Raw genomic sequence first — 23,895 nt, forward strand, 5'->3', positions numbered from 1 at the left:
TTTTTCTTTTACTGGATTAAATGATTTTTTAAGTGTATATGGAAGTATATGTGTGTATAGTACTCAGGAAAACTGACTTTTTCATAAATAAAGTTCATAAGTATATGGAATTATCACAAATGAATACATGCATGAAACCACCACCCCAGGTTAGAAATTGTTGCACATTGAATCTACTTTTGAGACCAACTACCAAATGCTGAAATAGTATAGTCAGTGTGCTGTAACACTCACGTTTCATTGCAGTAACAGTCTTATCTTCCTATACAAAGTAATCACATATGAGCCATTTAATGAACTTGCTATATACTCAAAGATGACCTTAGAATTCTGATCCTCCTGCTCCCCTTCCATAAGTGCTAGGATTAGAGTCATGTGCCACCACGCCCTGTTTAATCCACAGCTGAGATTTAGACTCAGAATCTTGTCCATGTTAGACAAACACTTTACCAACTGAGCAACATCCCCAGCCCATACGATTTCTTTATAAAAAATGATGTAACATCTCTACCAGGTATAAAATTTTACAAGATAAAGTTATAAAAAACAAACCTCCTAATGTGGAGGAAAAAAACAGAAATGCAAATTCAAAAATACCTAGGACTTTTATTATAAAAATTGATAAACTAGAATTATTTAGAAAGTAAATGAGCCGGGCAGTGGCTCTTCCTCCCCCACTCACCTTAGATATATATAAGGTGTGTCTGAAAAGCTGGGTGCCATAGCATGCAACTGAGAACACCCTAGCACTTCTTGGCTTGACAGTCCTGCTGAATCAGAGGTTCAGTAAGAGACTGTCTCCAAAAATAAGGTTGAGAGCAATCAAGGAAGACACCAACATCAGCCTTCGTATTCATGTGCACATGCACAAATATACATCTGGAAATGTACACACATATCCACGCAAAAAGTAAAGTGTGAGCTTTGTACATCTGAATTATTCTTAGGCCTCTTCTAATTTGTGACACACACCTTTAATCCCAGCACTCTGGAAACATAGTGGTAGGTGGATCTCTGAGTCCAAGTTCATCCCGATCTATATAGAGAGTTCCAGAACATTCAGGGCTACATGGTGAGACACTATCTCAAAAAACAAAAATAAATTGAAAATTGTAACTTTATAATGTTTTATTATATTTTTTATTTGTGTAAATGTTTGTGTGTACTTGGCATACATGCATATAATACATTTTAATTTCTTAAAAACATTTCATTATAAATTATGTGTATGTATGTGAGTGGAGGTGTCTAAGAACAGGAGGTGTCAGATCCCCTTGAGCTGAGGTTATAAGTAGTTGTGAGCCCCCTGTGGGTGCTGGGGACCATATGCTACAGGAACAGCAAGTGCTTTTGCCTTGAGCCATCTCTCCACCCTCTTTTAAAAACTTTCTTAAAATACAAAATGAAAACATACACCCAATCTGCAAGTAACTAATGCCTGGACTGCTAGAAATCTGTGTGAGGAAGAAATAATCTTTTGGCTAATCTAGTTAGCTAAATTTACTTTAAAGTGGATTTAATTTGCCTAAGCTGAGAAACTAAACTTACAAACTTAAATAAAAGAAACAGAAGGAAATCTTTTTTACCTTAGTGTAGGCAAAATTTCTTAGGTCAAAAAAAGCCTTGACCAAAAAGAAAGCCTTATAAATTGGAGTTCCATGAAAGTTAAAATATACTGTAGAAAAAACAGTCAACAAAGTAAAAGGGTATTCCGTTGACTGGGGGAAAATACACTGTGTCTGTACCAACAAATTTTCTTGCAAATTATAAAAAACTCAGGACAAATAACTCAACCTGAAATAGACACTTCTTAAAGAATACATATAGCCAGGTGGTGGTGGCTCATGTCTTTAATCCCAGCACTTGGGAGGCAGAGGCAGGCAGATTTCTGAGTTTGAGGCCAGCCTGGTCTACAGAGTGAGTTCCAGGACGGCCAGGGCTATACAGAGAAACCCTGTCTTGAAAAAACAAAACAAAACAAAACAAAAAAGAATACATAAAAATGGATAAAAGGCACATGAAAATATGTTTAACAACATTAATTAGTAGTAAGGTACAAATTAAAATCACAGTGAGGTAACCACTTGAAAGTCTAGAATGACTAAAGTCTAAAAGGCTAACAAACCCTTACTGTAATAACTGGATCCCTTCTCATGGTTGGTAGCAGTCTAAAACATAACATACACATACTATAATACCAGCCATTCTACCTCTAGGTATGTGTTTATATACATCATTCTATATACTTATATACTTAAGGCACATATTTGATATGAAAATTATATCTCAGAAAAAGAGATGTGATTTTTCAAAAAGTAGATCCTTAGGGGGCTGGGAGAAGGCTCAGAAGTTACAGTGCTTGCTGCCCTAGTATGAAATCTGGAGTTGGGATTCCTAGAAACCTGTGTGAATGCTGGGAGCAGTTCACCTGTAATTCCACCCTAGGAAGGGCAGAAACAGGGCAGCCTAGAGCAAGCTACCTATCAGTACTAGCGTATTGGCAAACTCTTAGTTTAACTGAGAGATTCTGCTACAATTAATAAGGTGGGTGAGCAATTGAGGGTGGTTCTAGAAATAAAGTTTAGGCCTTCACTTGTACCCACAGATGGACACTCACATGCATATACATTCATATACCACACACACAAGAGACATGGAGAAAGAAAACATAAAGAAAGAAATACCATTTAGGACAACATCAAAAATATGAAATACTGGGGTTGGGGATTAAGCTCAGTGGTAGAATGCCCTGAGTTCAGTCCTCAGCTCTGAAAAACAGAAAGAAAAAAAAAAAGAACAAAAGAAATATAAAGTACCAAGTATTAAATTGCTCAAAAATCTGTAAAACTTATATAGATTATTCAGTATCAAGTAGTTAGCTCTGAAAACATACATACAAATAGCATACAGTCTAAACAGGTTATATGTATGCCCTTAGAAACTATATGTGAGTGTGTGTGTGTGTCTATATATGTATATAACAATAGTTAATGAAAAGAAGGCTGTGAATTTTAAAGAGGGTTGGGAAAGGGAAATGATGTAATTATAATCTAAAAAAAAATGTAAAAGCCTTTAAAGGAAAAATTCTAAAATATTATTGAGTGAGGTTTTTGTTTGTTTGGTTTGTTTTGTTTTTTCGAGACAGGGTTTCTCTGTGTAGTCCCGGCTGTCCTGGAACTCACTCTGTAGACCATGCTGGCCTCGAACTTAGAAATCCGCCTGCCTCTGCCTCCCAAGTGCTGGGATTAAAGGCATGCGCCATCACCACCCAGCCTGAGTGAGTTTTTTATTTTAGTTATTTATTTATTTTTATGTGATTGGGTCTTTTGCCTGCATATATATTTGTGCACGAAGCCAGACAGCTGCCCTTGAACTGGATTTAGAGTTAATTGTGAACTGTCATATGGATACTGGGAATTGAACCTGAGTTTTTTGGGAGAGCAGCGAGTGAGTGCTCTTAATCACTGAGCCATCTCTCCAGCCCTTGTGTGCATTCGGATGTAGCACACCACTTTGAATGAGAAGATTTGATAATCTAAAGATGTTATTTCACTATAAAATTACCAGTAAGTTTGAAGCAGTCTCATCAAATACTAATAGGTAATTGATAGTTGGAATTTAAAAATTATGTGGAAATGCAAAGGCTAGTAATAACCAAGAGATTTTGACTCTCTGATATCTTTAAGTTTTTAATTTTTACTTTTATCTAATCATAAACTTTAAAAAAAGTAGCATGGAAAATTCCTGGATCCTTCATTAGGTTCTCTAATTTTATTAATTTGTACAGTAATAGTTCTATTTTCAGAAATTTTACTCCTTTTGTTAAATTAATGTCTTTTTGGGTCTAGAATCTATTTCAAGATCCTATACAGTATTAGCTATCATTATTATTATTATTATTATTATTATTAATGTATTCCAGTAAATCCAAGATGCCTTTATAGTGAAGGTAGGTAGAAAATAGATGGCAAATTAAAAGAGATAATTAACAGTTTAATAAATTACTATGTTAAAGGAAATTAACAGAGGATGGTGACTCAGTAGCATTTCTAGAGTCAAAGGAATAAGATGCGAGTGCACTTACTGGACTTAAGGATTATTATTGTAGGAAGGAGTAATTGGACCACACCCAAACTTAGGAGCAGGAAGAAAACCAGAGAATATGAGAACCTTGACCTCACTCCTACTCTCTAATCTTCCACACCTGATTAGAAGCTAGAGGGTGAACAGGCTCAATAATAGAAATTAGCAGAATTGCATCCCTAAGTGGGATAGAAAAGCTATAGAGTAGTAAATATATCGGTTGGAAAATCAGAGACTAGCCAGCAAACATTATCAAAACCTATAAAGGTTTTATAATCAAAATACTATATTAATATACATTTAGATAAACCAGAAGAATATAACAAAGCCCAGACAGGCTACAAGTTATTATAGGGTACTAACAAATAATCTTCAAGACATGGTGTTATGTCATTTAAGTATTTTACAGGGTGGGGGAATTGATCCCTTCATATAATAGGCAAATCAACTGTTAGTATAAGTCAGAATTTCCTTTTTAGGGTGGGGTTGGCAGTTGAAATCAGATCTTGCCTTGTATTTCTGGTTGGCTCGCTACTTAGTTAGGCAACTCATACTAGTTTCAAACTCATAACACTTTTGAAAACCTCAGCAACCTTAGTGCAACATGCTGAAACATGTCCATAAACAAAGTAATAACACTAAGCAGAGGAGAATCTGTAATTTCATAGTTATAGATTATAGGCTAACCTTCATGAATATAATTTGACCTATCATGCCTGCATATGTTATATGCAAGAATGTTCTTTTAAGGTGGGTTTTAGTTTCTGATTCTTTGTGGGGAGGTGGATTTGCATGGTTTTTTTTTTTTAAGATTTATTTTATTTTATGTTTGAGTACACTGTAGCTGTACAGATGGCTGTGAGCTATCATGTGTGTGGCTGCTGGGAATTGAACTCAGGACTTCTGCTGGCTCCGCTCACTCCGGCCCTGCTTGCTCCAGCGTAATTCATTGTAGCTGTCTTCAGAAGCACCAGAAGAGGGCGTCAGATCTCATTACGGGTGGTTGTGAGCCACCATGTGGTTGCTGGGATCCGAACTCAGGACCTTCGGAAGAGCAGTCAGTGCTCTTACCCCCTGAGCCATCTCGCCAGCCCTGCATGTCTTATTTTGAGACAGGATTTTACTCTGTATCCCAGATGGGCCTAGAATTCACTTTGCATATGTATCCCAGATTTGTCTCAAACTTACTGAAATCCTACTGCCTCAGCTTCTTGAGTGCTAAAATTACAGGTGTTGTCTGCCACACCTGGCAAGCATGTTTATCAGCATCAGACATTTGAGCTTATTGTTCTGATGGAATACTATCTATCAAACCAAAGTAACATGCAATAACTGAAATTTGCTATGTGATGCATACTCTTGATATTTAATAATCTATTAGTACTTTATGTCCCAGCCAAGAGTAAGATTTGCTTAGATATGTGACATATGTCTTTTCTATAGGATGTGACCTTGTTTCTGCCAGAGTGGGAAGATGGACATTTCTACCTTGCCAAGTACTACGACAAATTGATGCCCATGGTAACAGATAACAAAATGGAAAAGCAAGGGGATCTCATCCGATATATAGTCCTACATTTTGGAAGGTAAGTATGAGAACTTCATGTTTGAGATTAAAAATGGATGAAGCATATATCACATATCATGGCATATTCAGAGTGTTTTCTGTTTTACCATGCTTTGATTCATTCTATAATTGTAATTAGAATATATTTCTTTCTTTTTTCTAATGTTTAATTTATCTTTACTTTACCTGTATGAGTGTTTGCCTACTTGCCTGTATGTATGTATACCATATGCATGTGTAATACTGTTGGAAGCCAGAAGAGGGCATCAGATTTCCCTGGAACTGGGTTAGAGTTGTGAACTGCCTTGTAGGTGCTGGTAACTAAACTGAGGTCCTCTATAAGAGCAGCCAGAACTGAGCCATCTCCAATCCCAGAATATTTTTCTTCATACAGTTTTTTTTCCTTAATCTTAAAAAATGCCTTTTGTGTGTATAAAAAAAGTTTATAGATACCATTTTGTAGAAAAGGTATATATAGTTACAGTTTTAGAAAATCAGTGGTACTAGACTGCAGATATAGCTCAATAGTACAACACTTGCCTAGCACATTTAACCAAAAAATATTTCTTACTCAGCTATTTTCTGGAAATGGTTGGCCCATACCCGTAGTCCCAGTACTCAGGAGGCTGTGACAGGCATCTTACAAATCACCTTCTATAGTACTATAGAAGACCATAAACTTAATGTTTAATTGTTAAATTTAATGGTAATTGAGTATATCTTCCTAATCAAATCCAGTAAAACAAAACAAACAAAAACAAATAAGGATATTATTTTGAAGTTATATGGAATAAAGAGCTTGGTTTTTTTCTTATTTTGCTTTTGCGTTTTAGAGATAGAGTCTTACTCTATAGCTCAAGATGTTCTTGAACTCATACTTTGCCTCAGTGTTCTCAGTTCTGGGATTACAGGAGTGCACCACCACATCTGTCAGGAGCCTGTTCTTGAACAGGCAGAGGATAAAATCCAGCTTTTTGTTTTGTTTTGTGAAGTGGGATTGTATGGAGCCCAAGCTAACCTCAAACTTACTGTGTAGCTAATTCTGGGCTGGACCTTCCTGATCCTCCTGCTGTGGTTGGAATATGGCTTAATTTCAGATGCCAATACATATGGACCCATGTGTATGCTTACATCTATATAAATATATTATCAGACTTAGTATTTATATTTGTCAGTTTATTAATTTTTGAGTATATAATTCTTTTATTCATGTCCTTTTACTTTCTAGTGAAGGATTCTGACTACTAACTATAAATTTATTAAAATTCCTTATTTTTAGGTTTTATTATTTCTCAGTTATATATTATTTTTCAGTAATTAAAGCAGTACTTTATCTATTTCATATTAGAGTAACATTTAGCCAAATTTCATCTTCCAAAGGAAATTTCAATTTTTGAAAAATCTAAACTTAATTTCATCAATTTGTTTCTAGAGTTGTAATTGCTAATAATTATAAATATTGTTGGTTTTCTTAATGGCTGTGTTATTAAAGGAGAATTCATGGCTTGTTGATATTTTGAAATGGAATCAGAAAAAGAAAATTATTAATTGAATTATTTAGTATAAACAATTTTTAATTTTTTTTCTTTACTCTTAGTGTATATCAGGCCCCTTAGTATATAGAATGTACTCATTACATTTCTTAAATCACACATCTAAGAAGAAAGGTATTTTATATTGGTTTTTTTTCTGTCTTTTGGTTGTTACTGTTTTTGTTGTTGATGGGGATTTTGTTTGTGTTAGGTTCTTGCCTATATAGCCCAAGCTAGCCTCTCAGTTGTAGCTTCCTAAATGCTGGGATTATTAAATGTATAAACCACTCTAAGCTTCTACAGCGTATTTATAGCTGTGATACTGTAAATTCTGGATTTTTTTTTAAATATGGAATGCTTCATGAATTTGCGTGTCATTCTTGTGCAGGGGCCATGCTAATCTTCTCTTTATCATTCTAATTTTAGCATATGCAATGCCGAAGCAAGCACAAATTTTGGATTTTTTTTATACTAGTATTTAAAGGTTTTATTATCAGATTTCCTTGTTTTATTTTATGTGTGTTTTGCCTATATGTATGCATGAATATATACCGTGTGTGTGCTTGGTGCCTGAGAAGTCAGAAGAGAGCATCAGATCCTCTGGAAATTGGAGTAATAATGGATGATAATAAACCACTATGTAAGTGCTAGAAGGTTTAGATCCTCTGCAAGAGCAACAAATGCTCTGAAGTAGTGTAGCATCTCTCCATCCCTATATTTATGTTTTCAAAGGAGTAAAAATTAGCTATTGAGATATATTCACATGAATACCTGAATGTACCTCAAATAATTATGTTACTACTGCTTTAGTGTGAATGTTTGTCCTCAAAAACAGTTTGTGTTTAATGAAACCTTAAATATATAAAACATTTAGATAATAGTTTGTAATAGAACTTGTGTATAGATATAAAAATGAATGATACAAAAATTAAAAAAAAAAAACTTGACTGGCACTGCAGGGAAGTTATCATGATTACAAAGATTGGGGATCAGGAGGATGGTTTTTCTTAGACTGTGCTTAGCCATTATACTCTAGCTGTGCTGTCACATATGGCTTCTCCAGATGTGGTAAAGCCATTGCATAGTTTATGGTAGTAAGGGTTTGCCTTCACACTTTTCACTGGGAATGGATGAATATGTATATGCACCATACCAGACAGGTGTAAAGGTTATATACTTTGGGAACATCTGTGATAAAAACTCAAGCTACTGGCTTCAGGATTATAAACATTTATCTCCTTCTGCATCATCTATAAAGGAGAAAAACATGAAGAAACATCTATAAAGGGGAAAAAACATAAAGAAAAAGATAGAAGTGAAATCTCTCAGAAATAGAATGATTAAGCCTGAGAATTAAACTTATTTCCATGGAATAAAAATTGAGGTACAGATTCTAAGGACCATTTGAAAGAAATATTAAAAGTCTTTTGACTAACTCAAAATATATATAATTTTTGATGCGGGATAACTGAATTCTTTAGCAAGAAAAGAAGGGAAAATAACCTCCTGTAAAGAAATATCAGTACTATTGTTCCCGGGGCTAGGGCTACAGCACAGTAGGTAGAGTGCATTCTTACCATGCAGGAAGCCCTGGGCTTGATAGGGGCCACCAGATACTCGCCCATGCCTGTTGTCTCTAACTTAGTAGGTGGAAGCAGAGGATTCAGAGCCTCACCCTCAGCTGCATACTGAGTTCCATGCCAGATAGATGGATAGATAAGGAGGTGATATCATAGTTTTTATTAGAAGACTAGACATAACTGAAGTTTAAGCTTTTACATTCTAGTTCATATAGCTTACAAAAAGCCTCTGTGGTAATTGTATTTCTCGCTCATATAATTGCAGATCTCTTCAGTATGGAAATCAGTTCATATATCAGTCAATGCCGCGAATGTTATCGCTATGGCTTGATTTTGGTGCTAAGGCATACGAATGGGAGAAAGGTATAACTTTATGTAAAATTTTCAAGGCACTAGGAAGAATAATAACTTTGTTATCAAATAACATTTGGCATCACAATTTCACTTTCTAAAAAACAGTAAATAATTTGATAATTAAAATATTATAATGTCGTAAGAAACACAAGTGTGGAGGCTGGAAAGATGGTCCAGCAGTTACAGCACATACTGTTCTTGTAGAAGACCTGAGTGTAATTCCAGTACCCATATCAAGTGGCTTACAACCACTTACAGCTCCAGCTCCACAGATATCCAAAGCTTTTGTCCTCCACAGGTGTGTGCTACACCCACACAAACAGAAGCATACTCTTGAAAAATAATAAAAATTAATCTTATGAAAACAAATTAAGTGTGAAAAAAAGGGAAAGATAAAACCATAGACTAAAGTAGTTGTAATTCAGGAATGGAAAGTGATAGTCTTTTCTTTCTTTTTTTTTAAAGATTTATTTTATTATTTTATGTCAGTACACTTTAGCTGTCTTCAGACACCCCAGAAGAGGGCGTCAGATCTCGTTATAAATGGTTGTGAGCCACCATGTGGTTGCTGGGATATGAACTCACCCTGAGCCATCTCTCCAGCCCAGTAATAGTCTTTTCATTTCTTGATAACCCTAATACTTTGAAAGATGTGGATTTAAGCACGTAATACCATAAAACTTACAGCAGATGATGAAAACAAATGCCTCTTTGATCTAAATGCTTTTCCTACTTACATAGTCTTGTCAGACAGCTAGCTATGGGCATGCAAATGATGTATTTTTAAAGCTGTTTTATCAGGGTTTTTTTTTTCTGTAAAATGAATTAAAATACTGATGTTATTTGTTGTTCTTGTCTTAAACTGATTTGCCCTCAGGTGGTCGTTCTGATCGTCTGCAAATGAGAAATGATTTGGCTAAAATAAATAGCGTACTCACAGAGCACACAAATCGGTTAGCACCATATCAGTTTTTGACTGCTTTTTCGCAGTTGATCTCTCGAATTTGTCATTCTCATGATGAAGTTTTTGTTGTCTTGATGGAAATAATAGCCAAGGTATTTTTGGCTTATCCTCAGCAAGCAATGTGGATGATGACTGCTGTGTCAAAGGTAATCATTAGTTAGTCACCACAGTGTCTTCTACCACTTATTATGTCACTATTTTTAAAGTAAGTATATAAATACAAATTCCAGGGGTTTGGCCTACATTGTTAGTAATTTTTAACTGCTTTCTATATAGAAAAAATTTTTACCTCATTTTAATATTTTGAAATACTTCTCACATGAAACAAAGTGACCAGTATATGAAGATTAAAGACTTGAATAATGCTGCCTTAGGATTTTATTGCTGTGAATAGACACCATAACAAGGGCAACTTGTATAAAGACAAAATTTAAGTGGGGCTGGCTTACTGCTTCAGAGCTTCAGTCCATTATCAACAAGATGGGAACATGGAGGCATCCAGGCAGGCATGATGCAGGAGAAGCTGAGAGTTCTACATCTTCATCTGAAGGTGGCTAGTGGAGAGCTAACTTCCAGACATCTAGGGTGAGGGTCTTAAGCCCATGCCTACACCTACTCCAAAAGGCCACACCTCCCTGGGCTAAGCATATACAAACTATCACACTGTCCTTGTGAAGTTTTTAGTAAATATTTATAATAGCCACTTTTTTTAAAGCTTTATTTTATATGTATGAGTGTTTTACTTGGATGTATAGCTGCGCACCATTTGCATGCCTGGTGCTCAGAGGTCAAGAGAAAGTCTTGGATTAGCTATAATTGGAGTTATGAACAGGTATAAATTGCCATCAGGATGCTGGGAATTAAACCCAGGTAAACAAGTAATCTTAATCACTGAGACATCACTCCAGCCAAGTGTGACTTTTAATCCAAGATCTTGAAAATCTATTAGTGGGCATATATATAAGTTGATTGGTATATTTAATGAGTAAATATTATAGAAAAGTTAGTATAAAGATAAAAAATTCAGACTCTCCACTAGTTTTTTCATATAACTTTTTATGCCTTTCTCTAATCATATTTTAACAGTTTTAATTAAATTTAATCAGTTTTAATTAAATCAACAATTATATTTTTACTTAAATATTAGATGATTAAATAACTTAATATTAGATAAATTGTATTAATATTCTTTAACATTTTTATAATTGTACAAAATGATAAAAATAGCTGACTATTCATTAAATCATTAAGCTGTTGTTTTATTTTCCTTTTTTTCTGTTGTGCCACATCTCAAAATATTGTATTGTTTCTTCAAAAGTATTCACAGGCTGTAGGATGAAAATGGTGTTATCAAATTAATTTCCTGGATGCTTATCATTATAAACATATCTTAAATTTTCTTTTAAGTTGATTCTTGCCATTCAGGTTTCATATATAATTGTATTTATCTCTTTTTTTGATTGACAGTCTTCTTATCCCATGCGTGTGAACAGATGCAAGGAAATTCTTACCAAAGCCATCCATATGAAAAAGTCCTTAGAAAAGTTTGTTGGAGATGCAACTCGTTTAACAGACAAGCTACTAGAATTATGCAACAAATCGGTACTATCACAGATCTTAGTGCTTATCAACCAGTGTGAAATAGTGTTACATAGACGCTTATATGTGGTTTGGGCTTATATGCTTCATTAAAGTTCTTAAGTACATCAGTATACCCATATCAAAATATATCAAATGCTATATTTTAAATATATATCTTTGTATCTTTTCTCCCTCTGACCCCTTTTCTTGATATGCTAGAGATTGAGCCAGAGACCTGATCTTGCTAAACAAGGGCTTTACCACTGAGATAATACCTCTACCCCCTGTATGATTTACTTTAATAAATCTTTTTTTTAATTTATAACATATGTCCATCTTTCATATGTCCTCATATTGTAATAGTTATCAATAGTTTTAATTTTAAAATATTAAATCAACTATATAAAATAATATAAATAAATATAAAGTATATTTAAAATGCATTAAAGGAGTCTCTGATTATATTCTCATATCCTTAAGCTTTGAAAACTTGTATGTTAATCTACCTATATGATAAGAAAATGAATAGAGGGTTTTTTGTTTTTTAATTGGTTGCCTTTTTATAGTGTTAGATGTCAAACCCAAAGGTTTATCCATAGTAACCAAGCACTTTATACATGATCCCTTGATTTTCATTTTTTTCAGGGTATATTTCAGTGTACAGGCATTGTGATGAAGGAACAAAGATGACCAGTAGAAATCTGTCTAGAATTGCTGGTACATATGTAAGGAAGTAAGCAATAGCAGTCATCTGGAGTAGTTATTACTATTTTCAATAAGTGAAGTAAGAAGGTGGATAAAGGAGTAAATCACTGTTCTGTGTAAGGACTAGTGGGCAAAGCTAAATGTAGGAGAGATAAAAGTGTATGGGGTGATTGTTAAAGGAAAGGTTCTTTATCAGGTAAACAGCTAGTTCACTTTGAAATCAAAACCCAGTAACCATTTCTAGGTAAAGAGATGCAGGTGACCCTACTTTTCCCTTTCCTTTCATGACTAAACTGTTCTCAAAAGTATAATCTTTCATTATTTCCATTAATTCTACTTGATCTCTGAGGTACTTGACACACTTACTTATTAGATGTAAGTGTTTTACATGTTCAAGTGCTTAGCCCTTTATCTGAAACCTTAGGACTTTATCGGAAACTACGCTTAGGAATTCAATTTTTTTCTCATTTTAAAGGTATTCATACTTATATTGGCTGTTGTAACTGATGATAATGTATCAGAATATCCCATAATCAAACACATAGCATTCATCTTTACATTAAGAAATTCAGTATCATTTTGTTGTTAAATGAGATTTGGCAACCAAAAACAGGTACAGATTTTCTTATGTCTCATAATAGATCTCTGGCTCCTACTATCTCCTCTGGTCATTAAATATTCCTGTAATAGAGGAATGTTATTTATAAGGTAAAAGAGGTTTAAATGAGATGATTAAGAATACTTAGGACATTTCACACTGCTGAGTAATTGAGATGGTAAAAGTAAAATATTTTCTGTGATTAAAGTTCTTTAGTTCAAGGTAAACTCAGAAAAATTGAAATATACTGTTTGTTTGTTTGTTTGTTTTTTCAGGTTGATGGAAGTAATTCCACATTAAGCATGAGCACTCACTTTAAAATGCTTAAAAAGCTTGTAGAAGACCCAACATTTAGTGAAATCCTCATTCCTTTGCAGTCAGTCATGATACCTACTCTTCCGTCAATTCTGGGTGCCCATGCTAATCATGACCCCTTTCCTGGGCATTGGGCCTATCTTGCAGGCTTCGATGATGTGGTAAACTTCAGTCTTATATAACTATAACTATAATTTTTAAGTGTAGGTAAATGCACACCTTCAAATTAAGCTAAAAATCTAAGTGAGTTTATTTAAAAAGAAAACCCTAGAAATGTAAAGAAGTGAAATTGTCTTATACTATAGTACAAAGTTAAGTGATAAGGAATCATAACAAGCCTAAAATTTTGATTTTCTCATGCTCTTTACTTCACAATGACTATTTTTTCATAATTGTTTTTTCCTATGTTTTCTTTTGACTTAGAAAAATGGAGAGTAAAAGGAACCAAATACATTTTTACTTGTTTCATATGAGGAAACAAGATTCAGATAACTTTTTATTCTATATGTGTGCATGAGTTAACGTGTGTGTGCCATAGCCCACAGGAGGTCAGAGAATAACCTCAGCTGTTGGTCCTCACCTTCTACTTTGTTTCAGACAGAGTTTCAGGCCAGCTGGCCCATTAGCTTCCACAGTTCTCCTGCTTCTGCCTTCTACCTCATTGTAAAGCACTGTATTACAGGCATGCTCCAAACCGAATTCCTTACACTTATGCAGCAGGTGCTCCACTGACTGAACATTCCCTCGGCCACATCCCTCTTTTTTAAATGCACTGCTGGGAATGACCCTGTAGCCTCTTACCTACCAGGCATCCCCTTTTCTTCTGTCCCATATGCCTACCTGTGAATCATGGCTATAAATGTGTGCTTATTTTGAGGAAATAGTCCTAGCTTTTAAAGACTCCATATTTATTCCAAAATTTCTATGGCTTAGGATATTTTAAAACTATTTTTAGAACCGCTTATATTGTACATTATTATAATCATGTTTTGTTTTTAACTTAAGCAGTAATTTGTAGCTTATTTACATCACGAGGTAGGCTTCATTTTGGAGAAGTTTCTTATTTACAAAAACAAAGTACTTTCAGTTGATAAATTTATTTGAAAATTTTATACAATTATATGATGTATTTTGATAATACTCTTCCAACATTATGATAAACATTTTTTAAAGATTTATTTATTATATGTAAATACAGTGTAGCTGTCTTCAGACACACCAGAAGAGGGCGTCAGATCTCATTACAGGTGGTTGTGAGCCACCATGTGGTTGCTGGGATTTAAACTCATCACCTTCCGAAGAGCAGTCAGTGCTCTTCCCCGCTGAGCCATTTCACCAGCCCCTATGATAAACATTTTTATTATGCAAAAATTTTGTGACAGCTTTGAAAGAACTATGCATGTATAAGTACTTGTTTTACTGACAAAGTCAGGGTTTTCCTAAATTTTTTTTATTTCATATATATTCCTAATGTTTAAGAAAGTAAATACTTTTTAGCTTCTACATAACTAAGGTAAAATACAAATTTACTCTTTCTTATTGTGATGATGTGTAACAATATAATAGTCAAATTTAACAAAGAATTTCAGCTGTCCTAAATATAACACTCATTATTTTTTAGGTAGAAATTCTTTCTTCTCTTCAGAAACCAAAGAAAATCTCTTTAAAAGGCTCAGATGGAAAGTTCTACATCATGATGTGTAAACCAAAAGATGACTTGAGAAAAGACTGTAGACTAATGGAATTCAATTCTTTGATTAACAAGGTTGGAAACAGTTAGCTTTTTAAAAATTTATTTCTATTTTCAAGATGTATATGTGTGTGACTGCATCTCTGTGCACATGAGTACAGGTGCCTGCTAAGTCCAGAGGCATGAGATTCCCTGGAGCTGAAGTTAGATGACTGTGAGCCACCTGAGATAGTCCTCAAGAAGAGCAGCAAGTGCTCTGATCTGTTATGTCGTCTATCCAACCTCGCTGCTTTTATTAAAGAATTAGGAAAATAATTGTCATAGTAATGTGGACTTCTTAATAGGCAGATAGATTTCTATTGAAATGGAATGTGTGTTTTAATTTTTTCATTTTTGTGATAAAATGTACATACTATTATTTAAATCAAGTATATATTTCAGTGCCATTGAGTGTATTCACATTGTTTATCTACTTATCCATTATGAATGCTTGAGTTTCCTCCACCTGATACTTTGAATGAGTATACCAATATTTGTTCAAGTCCCTCTTATCAGATTTTTGGATATATTCATAGATTTAAATTGTCTACTTCAGTTAATGTTCAACATTATTTTGTTTATAGGGGATATAAGATATTAATAAAGGAAAATATTTTCTGCTTAATAGCTTTGTATAAAACACTATTACTACTTATCTAGATCTCAGTGTTTCTGCTTCAAAGGTAGAAAAAATAGGTTCTGTTTTCATGATCTCACTGTTTAAAAGTAATCATTAGCATTTTTTCCCATTCTGTTAGTAAGTGCGACTCAAATAAATATGGGAAATGTAATTCAAGGCTTATTATTAGCTAAGAGTGGTGGTGACACCATGTCAGGGACTGGATCGGGAAGGCTTCAAGCATAGGTAGGCTTCAAAGAATCATCTTTAGGGAAAAATTCATTTTTCTGTGCAGAAGTCACAGATCTCTGTTTTAAGGAAGGAAGGAAGAAAGACAGAGAGAGAGAAAGAAAGAGAGAAAGAAAGAAAAGAAAGTCAAATACATCACGATATATAAACTAAAAATGTCTTGAGAAAGGATTGTAGACTAGTGGAATTAATTTTTTTATTAGTAGGTTTTGCAAGCAAAACTCAGTCTCAGAATAAAAGGTTAATTGTATCTATTTATATACAGACTTACATACATTACAGGTTTGAGGGAATTACTTTTTGGTAGATAGTATGATTCCTTATGATGTTTTCCAAAAGGAAAGTAAAATAACAATTCTTAGATAAAATTAAACATTATTAATCTCTGTGCTTAAGTACTTATCATTAATCATTATCTGTAATGCAGTAGAAAAGAAAAAATAGTGTTTTGTTGTTGATATGATTATAAATACTACTTTTCAAATATATTGTGTTACATGCGTAGTGGAGAACTAAAGAGAAGCTATTCTACGGCATTTTAAGGTTTAGAAAAAGAATAGGGACATGATCCCATAGCTTCCTCCTCCTTCAGAATTACTCATTACAGGCTGCCATCAGCACTTTCCCTAGGAAATGGACAATATTTAGATACATTTGACATAATAGGAATCTGAATTCTATTTTTTTTTCTTTGTTTTCCATAGAGCTTAAGAAAAGATGCAGAATCACGTCGAAGAGAACTTCATATCCGAACATATGCAGTTATTCCACTGAATGATGAATGTGGGATTATTGAATGGGTGAACAATACTGCTGGCTTGAGACCTATTCTGACCAAAATATATAAAGAAAAGGGTATTATATTTATTCTTATGATAGAAGTATATACTCTGAGGTTGTTAGCTACAAACATGTAAAATATGTATGTAATAGTTTTTATCATATCAATGCATATATTAACCTAAGACTAGTGAAATTTATATTCTATATACAGAAGCATGTAAGGTTTTTTTTCTTCCCTGCCTTCCTTTGAACCCTTTCTTTTTGTTTTCAGTATGAAAAACTTTTGAGATAGCTTACAAAAAAATCTGAACATTTATTTTTCTGAAATATTTGTTAGCAATCCTGAAATTACTTTATCTGGCTATAGCAAATAAGCAAATACTCTATGAATAACAAAAGTTAGTTTTCTAACTGTCAGAGAATTAGAAAGCTGTCCTAGCTCGGGATAACTTTAGAAAAATGATGTTGATCATAATTAATTATAACCAATGAAATAAAATAAATACACCTTCATACTTATATAATCAAATACTTTTTTAAAAAAGTAGGAAAAGGTCTTTGTAGTAGTAAAATTGGAATAAATAATGCAAGACTGAGGAAATAGACTACAAACTAGCAAACACCATAGGAATAGATATCATAGGCAATGATTATAAACAGGTTCTAATATTAATAGGCAAAAGTAGTTAATTATAGTGATGCTTGCCTGTGATCCCAGCACTCAGGAAGTCCAAGACAGGAAGAATATGAGTTCAGTGTCCCAAATTTTTAAAAAGAAAAAATTAGGCAAAATTATGGTAAGAAACAGATCATTTGTAGTATCAAGTCCTTCTTCATGAGTGTATTAGTCAGGGTTCCTCTAAAGTCACAGAACTTATGGAATGTATATATTAAGGGAATTTATTGGAATGACTTAAGTCTCCAGTCAACAACCCAACAATAGGCAGCTGTGAATGGGAAGTCCAAGAGTCTAATACTTGCTCACTCCAACGAGGCTAGGCGATTTAGCTTGTCTTCTGTATAAGCTGGAGTCCTGAAGACAGCCAACAGATGTGCTGGCAAGTAAGTGCAAGCAGAAGAAAATCAAAACTTCCTATTTCCATTGTCCTTATGTCCATCTGCCTCTAGCAGATGGTATGACCCAGATTAAAGTTGTATACCACTACACCTGGACCTAAGCTGTTCTTTACTTGGAACTCACTCTGTGCCAGGCTGGCCTTGAACTCAGATCTGCTTGGCTGTTTCCTGGGATTAAAGGCACCTTGCCTGGGCCTAAGCTTTTCATAGCCACTATGCCTCAAGATCTGGATCAAAAGCATGTGACATCCCATGTCAAGATCCAGAGATCAAAAGCCTGTGCCTTCCAGCCTCAAGATCTCAATCACGGGTGTGCCCTCCATTTCTGGATCTAGTTCATAGATGTGGTCAAGTTGACAACCAAGAGTAGCCATCACAATGAAAAATAACTGTTCATTGTGAAGAGGAAAAAAAACATAGTAACTGTATAATAGAAAAAAGTAACTGATCAAATTTCTATGTTGTTACATACCTGTTTTTTGTTATTGGTTTTGTTTGTATGTTTTTGATACAAAGGCTCTTACTATGTAGAGTAGGATGGCTTCAAACTCAACAATAATAGGCTGTCTTAGGGTTTTACTGCTATGAACAGACACCATGACCATGGCAAGTCTTAGAGAGAACAACATTTAATTGGGGCTGGCTTACAGATTCAGAGGGTCAGTCTATTATCAAGGCAGGAGCATGGCAGTGTCCAGGCAGGCACCGTGCAGGAGGAGCTGAGAGTTCTAAATCTCCATCTGAAGGCTGCAAGCTAGAATACTGACTTTCAAGCAGCTAGGACAAGGGTCTTAAAGCCCACACCCACAGGGACACACCTGTGCTAACAGGCCACACCTCCAAGTAGTGCCACTCCCTGGGCCAAGCAAATTCAAACCATGACTGAGGCTATACTTTTAATAAGTATTAAAGAAAAATAGTAGGGTTTTATTATTGTTATGCTATCAAGTTATAACCATTAATATGCATAATTGGTATTTTTCCATTCTGGCTTTTCAGTTGTACCAAAAGTTGACGCTTTCATATTTTAACAAAATTATTTTTGCTTCTTTTCTGATTTGGCTATACAAACAAAATCATTCTACTTTGTAGGAGTGTATATGACAGGAAAGGAGCTTCGCCAGTGTATGCTACCAAAGTCAGCAGCTTTATCTGAAAAACTCAAAGTATTCCAAGAATTACTCCTGCCCAGGCACCCTCCTGTCTTTCATGAGTGGTTTCTAAGAACATTCCCTGATCCTACATCATGGCAAGTTACCAAGAATATTGTTTAATATACTTTAATGTTTCTTTTTAAATTTTTATCTTTTTTTTTTTTTAACTTAACCTGGCACAGAGTATTTAACAAACATTGTACTGCTTTAGGTACAGTAGCAGATCTGCATACTGCCGCTCTACTGCAGTCATGTCAATGGTTGGCTACATCCTGGGGCTTGGAGACCGTCATGGTGAAAACATTCTTTTTGATTCTTTCACTGGTGAATGTGTACATGTAGATTTCAACTGTCTTTTTAATAAGGTATGACATGACTTCGATTATTGGATATATTACCTTGAATTTTCTTTCCCCAACAACTGTTCTCCCTAGCTATACATTTTAGTCATAGTTGCATAACACAGAGTCTTTTGACTGGTTTTCATCAGTGGATCCCTTAGAAAACCTATTTAGGATGCAGAGAAGTTAGAAGAATGATATATGGAAGGTATAAGCTTTAATCCTGACTTAGTTCCTAGCTATGTGAATTTGGGCAGATCAGTTCATTTTACAGAGATTTAGTTCCATGAAATTGGAATTGTTTAACATTTCCAAATTTGATAGTATATATAAGTCTGATCTAGGCTAAAGAAAAAGTCAAGCTGGGGTATAGTTCAGTGGTAGAATACTTACCCAATATGTTCTAGGTCCTGATTTCAGGCCCTAGCAACTAAATAACAGCTACAACAAATAGTACCAGAGTGGGCCCTTGAGAGTAAATTAAGACTAATGGATACATCTTTAAGAACTTCAATAATTTTCTCCTATTAAAATTCTGGAGGAAGATTAGGAGATCATTTTGGTTTTCATTGACCTATCTTTTTTGGGTTGCCATTAGCTATCACAGGAAGATAAAAAAGTCCATAGATTTGACTGAAAAGAAATCAAAGATAAATAAATGGTATAGATCAAACCATACAAAAGGAGAATTTAGGACAATAGGCATGAGAATAGTTGCACATTATATTATTGAAGAGTGAATATTGAATATGTAATATGTGCTATAGTAATACTCAGTATACTAAACTGGACAAAGTAAATCCATTTATCTTGATCTTATATCTAAGATTAAGCCATGGTTTCACATTGCTCAAAAGCAAAGGCAGTGTTATATGGCTCTTTTCAACAGATGCCTCTATGTAATTACATAATATTTGGAGTTTAGTTTTTCTCTTTCCTAAGAATCCAGACATGAAGTTCCAAACTCTTTGAGCAAAGGTTTTATAAGTTTATTATTACCATATAATAAAACTTTTTGTTTTTAAGGGAGAAACTTTTGAAGTTCCAGAAATTGTACCATTTCGACTGACTCATAATATGGTTAATGGAATGGGTCCTATGGGAACAGAGGGTCTGTTTCGAAGAGCATGTGAAGTTACCCTAAGGCTGATGAGGGATCAGAGAGAACCTTTAATGAGGTAATTATATGTACTTTGTAAATAATCTACTAGTGACCTTGAATGTAACTACTGGTCTATTAACACATTTTCTTTACATAGAAACCACTCTGTGTTAAAGTATATTTTTAGAAATAATAACTTAAGGCTTGGCATGATGATCCATGTTTGTCATCCCAGCACTCAAGAGACAGGCAAAAGAATCATTTAAGTTCTAGGCCATTCTGGTCTACATACTGAGTTCTAGTCCAAACAGTGCTACATAGTGAGATCTGTCACCTCCCACCCCACAAAAAAAGCTTTTCTGAGGGTTTCAGTATAGTACCATAATTATTCATTACATTCTCTAATTTTAAAATATGTTTAGCACCTGACACAGAACACTTGGGTATTACCAATTCTTCTCAACTCCTTCCTTTCCACTTCTACTAATCTACTCCCTTTCTCTGGATTTCCTATAGTGGACATTTAATGTCAGATTGATCATATAATTTGTGACCTTTTGTGTCTGTATTCTTTGATGTAGCATAGTGGTTTCAAGGTTCATCATATATAAGTACTTCATTCATTTTAATTACCAAGTAGTGTTCTATTTTATTAATGAGACTATGTTTTATTTATTCAACTATCAGGAAATAGACATTTAAAGTAATTCCACCTTTGTCCTTTTATGGATAGCATGTTGTGAACTTTATGCACAAGCTCTATGTGGATGAATATTTTCAGTTCTTTTGTGTATGCCTATGAGTGGAACTTTTGAGTCATGGTACTTTGAATAGCCTTCAAACTATTTTCCAAAGCAGTTATAAAAACTATAATTCCATTAGTAATGTGAATAAGGATTTTTTTTTTTAAAGATTCATTTACTTACTTTATGTATGTAAGTACACTGTTCCAGTCTTCAGACACACCAGAAGAGGGTACCCCATAACAGATGGTTGTGAGCCACCATGTGGTTGCTGGGAATTGAACTCAGGACCTCTGGAAGAGCAGCCAGAGCTCTTCACCACTGAGCCATCTCTCCAGCCTGTGTATGAGTTTCCATTCCTCCATGTCTTCACCAACACCAAAAATGTTATTTTAGCCATCCTATGATATATGAAGTAATGCTTCATTGTAGTTTTTTTTTTTTAAGATTTATTTTATTTATTATTATAAATGAGTACACTGTAGCTGTCTTTGGACCACCAGAAGAGGGCGTCAGATTTCATTATGGGTGGTTGTAAGCCACCATGTAGTTGCTGGAATTTGAACTCAGGACCTTCAGAAGAGCAGTCAGTGCTCCTGCCCGCTGAGCCATCTTACCAACCCCTCATTGTAGTTTTAATTTGCCTTTTCCTAATGACCAGGAATGTTGAGCATTGGCTTTTTTTGTTCCCTTATTAGCATTTTTATGTCTTCTTTGCATAAATGTCTGTTAAAATCATTAGCATTTTATTTTGGTATGAGTGTGTCTTACTGTATTATCTAGCCTGCCCTTAAACTCCAGGACTCAATCTATCCTCCTCATCCAGCATCTCTAGAAGCTGGAAGTATACATGTATGCTACTTTGCATACCTTCTTTGCCTGTTTTTTGATTGGGTCGGGTTGTCTTTTATCCCTGAATTGTAAGAATTCTTAATCTGGATACAAGAACCTTCTGACACACTGTTCAACAAATATTTTCTCTCATTTTTTTTTTATTTAAAAAAAATTGTGGGGGCTGGCAAAATGGCTCAGCAGATAAGAGCACTGACTGCTCTTCCAAAGGTCCTGAGTTCAGATCCCAGCAACCACATGGTGGCTCACAACCATCCATGATGAGATCCCCCTCTTCTGGTGTGTCTGAAGACAACTATAGTGAATTACGCCAGAGCGAGTGGGGCCAGCAGAGGTCCTGAGTTCAATTCCCAGCAGCCACACACATGATGGCTCACGGCCATCTGTACAGCTACAGTGTACTCATACACATAAAATAAATAAAATAAATCTTTAAAAAAAAATTATGTTCATGGGTGTTTGACTAAATGTATGTCTGTGCACCACATGTGTGCCTGGTACCTGTGAAGGCCAGAAAAGGGTGTTTGATCTCTTAGAACTGGAGTCAGGGACAATTATGAGCTGCCATGATAGTACTGGGTTTTATCCTCTGGAAGAACAGCCAGTGCTCTTATCCACTGGACCATCTTGCCAGCCCCTATTTTCTCCCACTTTGACAATCCCCTTTCAGTCATAAGATTTTGTTTTGGTGTTGAAGGTTGAACTCAGGGCCTTCAGCGTGTTAGATATACACATAAGCACACACCACCACCTGTCTATATCTCTAAAGTCTTTAATTTTGTTAAAGTAACAATTTATTTACATTCTGGTTATTTTTGATGTCATGTATAAATTAATAATAATAAAAAAGCTGTCTTATACAAATTTGTGAGGCTGTAGTTTTTGGTTTTTGTTTTTTTCTAATCATTTATAGACTTAACTTTTTGTTTTTGATCTGCTTTATGTAACTTTGTATGTATGGTGTGAAATAGGACCTATACAAATTCACTTGTCTTGACAACTTTTGTTTTAAGACAAGGTGCTAGTTACTATGTAGCCCTGACTGAAATGGAGCTCACTGTGTAGACCAGACTGGTCTTGAATTTGCAGAGATCCTCTGCCTCCCAAAGTGCTGAGGTGGGATTATAGGAATATGTCACCACAGTTGGCCACTTTTTCCAACATTTAATTGTGCTAACTTTTTATTGAAATGGTCAGTTGGTTTTCAGTGCGTCTAATAAGTTATATGTTAATACGCCAACTATTCAACCACTGTCTTAAGCACTATCTTTATTTTTAAAAAAAAAAAAAATTGAAATCAGGAAAAGTACTCTGATTACTTCTTTATCAAGATTTTTCAACTTGCCTGAGTCCCTCACATTTCCTTGTGAATTCTAAAGCCACAAATTACTGCAAGAAGCCAACTTGGATTTTGATAGGAATGACCATGAATTTGTAGTTATATTTGTAATGTAATACCATAAAAACAACATTGTTTTCTGAACTATGTTTTTCCACTTAACTAAATATTCATTAATTTCTTGAGACAATCTTTTGTAGTTTTAAATGTACAAGTTTTAACTTTAAAGTTACTTTTCTGAAGATAGTGATGGCTCAGTAGTTAAGAACACATATGCTCTTGCATGTATATGACCCACATTGAATTCCAATCACCTGTGTCAGACAGCTCACAACTGCTGTTCACTCCGGCTCCAGTGATCAGGGGATTGGGTACCTCTGGCCCCCCTTGGCCATCTGTACTCATTTGTGAACACACAGATTTTTTTTTTCAAGAGTTGTACTCCTGGGACATGGTTCAGTCCATAAAGCACTGCCTCACAAGTGTGAGGATCTGAGTTCAGCTCTCCAGAATCCATGTAAAATCCATGTTGTGGCAGCCACCTGTAATCCTATCCACAGAGAGAAGTGGAGACAGACAAATGACTGGAGCTTGCTAGCCAGCTAGTCTGGCCTACATAGCAAAGTCA

General features: G+C 34.8%; 1 protein-coding gene and 2 non-coding genes across 3 annotated transcripts in view; 2 read left to right on the forward strand and 1 right to left on the reverse strand.

The window, feature by feature from the left end:
* Atr (ATR serine/threonine kinase) overlaps positions 1-23,895 on the forward strand; it is a 98,634-nt gene that overhangs the window by 71,908 nt on the left and 2,831 nt on the right. Inside the window, exons 36-45 of the mRNA XM_031344052.1 lie at positions 5,527-5,669; positions 9,028-9,125; positions 9,994-10,226; positions 11,548-11,682; positions 13,240-13,440; positions 14,901-15,044; positions 16,581-16,731; positions 18,829-18,985; positions 19,102-19,255; positions 20,258-20,409. Of these exons, the coding sequence (XP_031199912.1) occupies positions 5,527-5,669; positions 9,028-9,125; positions 9,994-10,226; positions 11,548-11,682; positions 13,240-13,440; positions 14,901-15,044; positions 16,581-16,731; positions 18,829-18,985; positions 19,102-19,255; positions 20,258-20,409 (1,568 nt within the window). The remainder of the gene's footprint in view (positions 1-5,526; positions 5,670-9,027; positions 9,126-9,993; positions 10,227-11,547; positions 11,683-13,239; positions 13,441-14,900; positions 15,045-16,580; positions 16,732-18,828; positions 18,986-19,101; positions 19,256-20,257; positions 20,410-23,895) is intronic.
* LOC116074018 lies at positions 7,526-7,630 on the reverse strand. The gene has a single exon (XR_004112008.1). It is a non-coding gene; the product is annotated as a U6 spliceosomal RNA (small nuclear RNA).
* Positions 8,127-8,293, forward strand: LOC116074178. Its single transcript, XR_004112130.1, has one exon. It is a non-coding gene; the product is annotated as a U1 spliceosomal RNA (small nuclear RNA).

The sequence above is a fragment of the Mastomys coucha genome, unplaced genomic scaffold (genome assembly GCF_008632895.1).
Source record: "Mastomys coucha isolate ucsf_1 unplaced genomic scaffold, UCSF_Mcou_1 pScaffold23, whole genome shotgun sequence".
Lineage (NCBI taxonomy): Eukaryota > Metazoa > Chordata > Mammalia > Rodentia > Muridae > Mastomys > Mastomys coucha.